The sequence below is a fragment of the Lottia gigantea genome (genome assembly GCF_000327385.1).
Source record: "Lottia gigantea unplaced genomic scaffold LOTGIsca_1117, whole genome shotgun sequence".
NCBI lineage: Eukaryota > Metazoa > Mollusca > Gastropoda > Lottiidae > Lottia > Lottia gigantea.
Window position 1 is genome coordinate 6,399 of NW_008707042.1, and position 2,434 is coordinate 8,832.

A 2,434-nucleotide genomic window follows, 5' to 3' on the forward strand; every position below is an offset into this window, starting at 1 on the left:
CCAATGATACAAAACACAAATACAATCATAGCTTTAATGATTCAATAGCATCAATGACATCATAATAAACATGTTCTCGAGGAAAAACTTTGAAAAAATCCGATTGTTCTAATGTTTGAAACATGTACGTGGGCACGTTGGCAAGAAGTAGTTGAATGCCGACATTGTCATACTCTGATAGAACTTGTTTTAAGATATTAACCCCCGACATATCAATGTAGGTCATGTTAACACAATTAATTATAATAAAACGAATCATTTCATCTTGATATCTGTCACTTATTAATACCTCTTCTATGACGTCATTAGTCACTTCCTGTTCTCCGCTCAGATTCGCATCCTCAGGAATATAAATTGCAGTCTTTGACGTCATCAGGTAATGACTTTTTCTTTGTGGTATATTGACAGGACAGATTATTTCGTTACGTAAAAGATTTCTGAATCTTTCAGCATTCAAGAAATACAATTGTGACTCAAAGTTAAAAATTCTCACTTCTGATTGGTCACCTAAGTCACCTCTGAATGTTTTATCCAATAATATTCCCTTTTCTGGTACTTGAACCAGAGGATAACCTCTCGCCCATTGGTTTTGAATGATTACAGAGAAAATTGATACCCCAACCCCGACCAAAATACAAATATCTAAGTCCACTAAAACACCAACAAGTACAGTCAAAACCCAAACAAAAAAATCACTTTTTGATGCTCGCCAAATATTTGGTAGATTACGGAACTGCAACAATAAGTCTTTCACGGCTACAACAATCATGGCCGCCAATACTGATACCGGAAGTGCTTGGAACAGTGGCCCCGCAGCTAATAGAACGATAAGGATAAAGATGGAAGAAGTAATTGCATTGAGTGTAGTTTTTGAATTTAAGTCGTTAAGTAACATTGTTCGTGGAGGGGAAAGACAAGCAGGAAAACACTGAAAAAACGAACTAAACAAGTTACTCATCCCATAAGCCACCAATTCTTGATTATTATTCAACTCATAGTTATTCAATTTCGCCATTAGTTTAGCCATTGAAATAGTCAGTGCAAAAATCAATATGGCTACCACAAAACTGTCCTTAGCTACTCGAGGTGTGGACTCAAAATTTGGAAGTATAGGTGGTGGCATTCCGGTTGGTATATCTCCAACAATTGCCACTCCATAAACACCTTTGAAGTTTGAAACATAGGAAATAATTGTTGATAATACAACAACAATTAAATCTATTGGAATTGGAATTTTCAAACGTGCCTTGTATTTTTCATTGACAAATATTTTCACGGTTAGCAAAATAATAATACTGACTATAGAAATGATCAAATCTGCAATATTTGTCTTTTTGATATTGGAGAATATTTCAATAAAGGTTTTAATGATTTTGCCTGTTCCAGAATAAGCTTTCACCTCAATATTTAACATTTTGCCAATTTCACTAGTAGTGATGTGTATAGCCGATACTGTCGTAAAGCCACCAATGAATGAAACTGCTAAATAGTTGGTCAGGAATCCTAGCCTTAGTAGACCCATCAGTAACAATATAGCTCCGGCGAAAAATGTTAACATCATGGAAATACCGACTTTGTATTGTAAGATTTCCTCGTCAGAAATAACAGTGTGGTTATTCAAATCAACCCACAATTTGGCTTCTCGTTCAACGACACTAGCTGTTAACACGGCCAGTACAGCATTAGTCCCAAGAGATACATGGGGAGAAGTTCCAAATACCAAATACAGCAGTACTGGATAAAATGTTGAATATATTCCATGAATTGGTTTTAGTGAACCTAACAGTCCAAACCCTAAACCTTGAGGAAGGTGCACGAAAGCTACTGAAATACCAGCAAGAAAATCATTTAGAGCAGCACGTCGGTTATAGGTTCTTATTGCGTGTAATATTGGTATAAATGAGAAGATGGAACTCAAAACACACATTGGAGAACATTTGAATTTCCAGCAACTCTGTTCGGGTCTTCTCTGGGGAAATTCATCTTCAATGTCGTTTTGTGTGTAAATATTTCTGTTTATGCTGATCGCGTAACTGGGAATTATAGGCGACTGATCCATCTTTCATATAGGTTTAAACACCGTCTGGAATAAAACACAAACTATTTATTGGCTAAAAGCAATTATGTTGGGAAAGAATTGGGGCTAACGTCTTTGGATTTAAGCAGAGTATGGCGAAATGTACTCCAATTGCAGATGATCTGGCTCGTGGTTTTAGATTGAGATTGATCCGGAGACGAAAGGGAAAGACTTCAGAATAATGCACCGCTTCTTATCTATTTTATACTTTGAAACTGAAAGGTGAAAAACCCATCAACACAACGTTGGTTTAGCTTCGGGCAGGACTTATATCTGCATTGCAATTTCAGGCTAAAGAATCAAATGACTCCCACATAAACTGTACAACTAGGACCCATGTAAAATAAAGAGTGTTAT

General features: G+C 36.3%; 1 protein-coding gene across 1 annotated transcript; it reads right to left on the reverse strand.

Annotated features, from left to right (window-relative positions):
- Positions 1 to 17: 17 nt before the first annotated feature.
- On the reverse strand, positions 18 to 2,078 carry LOTGIDRAFT_202819 (hypothetical protein). The gene has a single exon (XM_009047420.1). It carries the CDS (start codon positions 2,057 to 2,059, stop codon positions 26 to 28), a length of 2,034 nt encoding a protein of 677 aa, XP_009045668.1. The 5' UTR covers positions 2,060 to 2,078; the 3' UTR covers positions 18 to 25.
- Between the last annotated feature and the right edge of the window lie 356 nt (positions 2,079 to 2,434).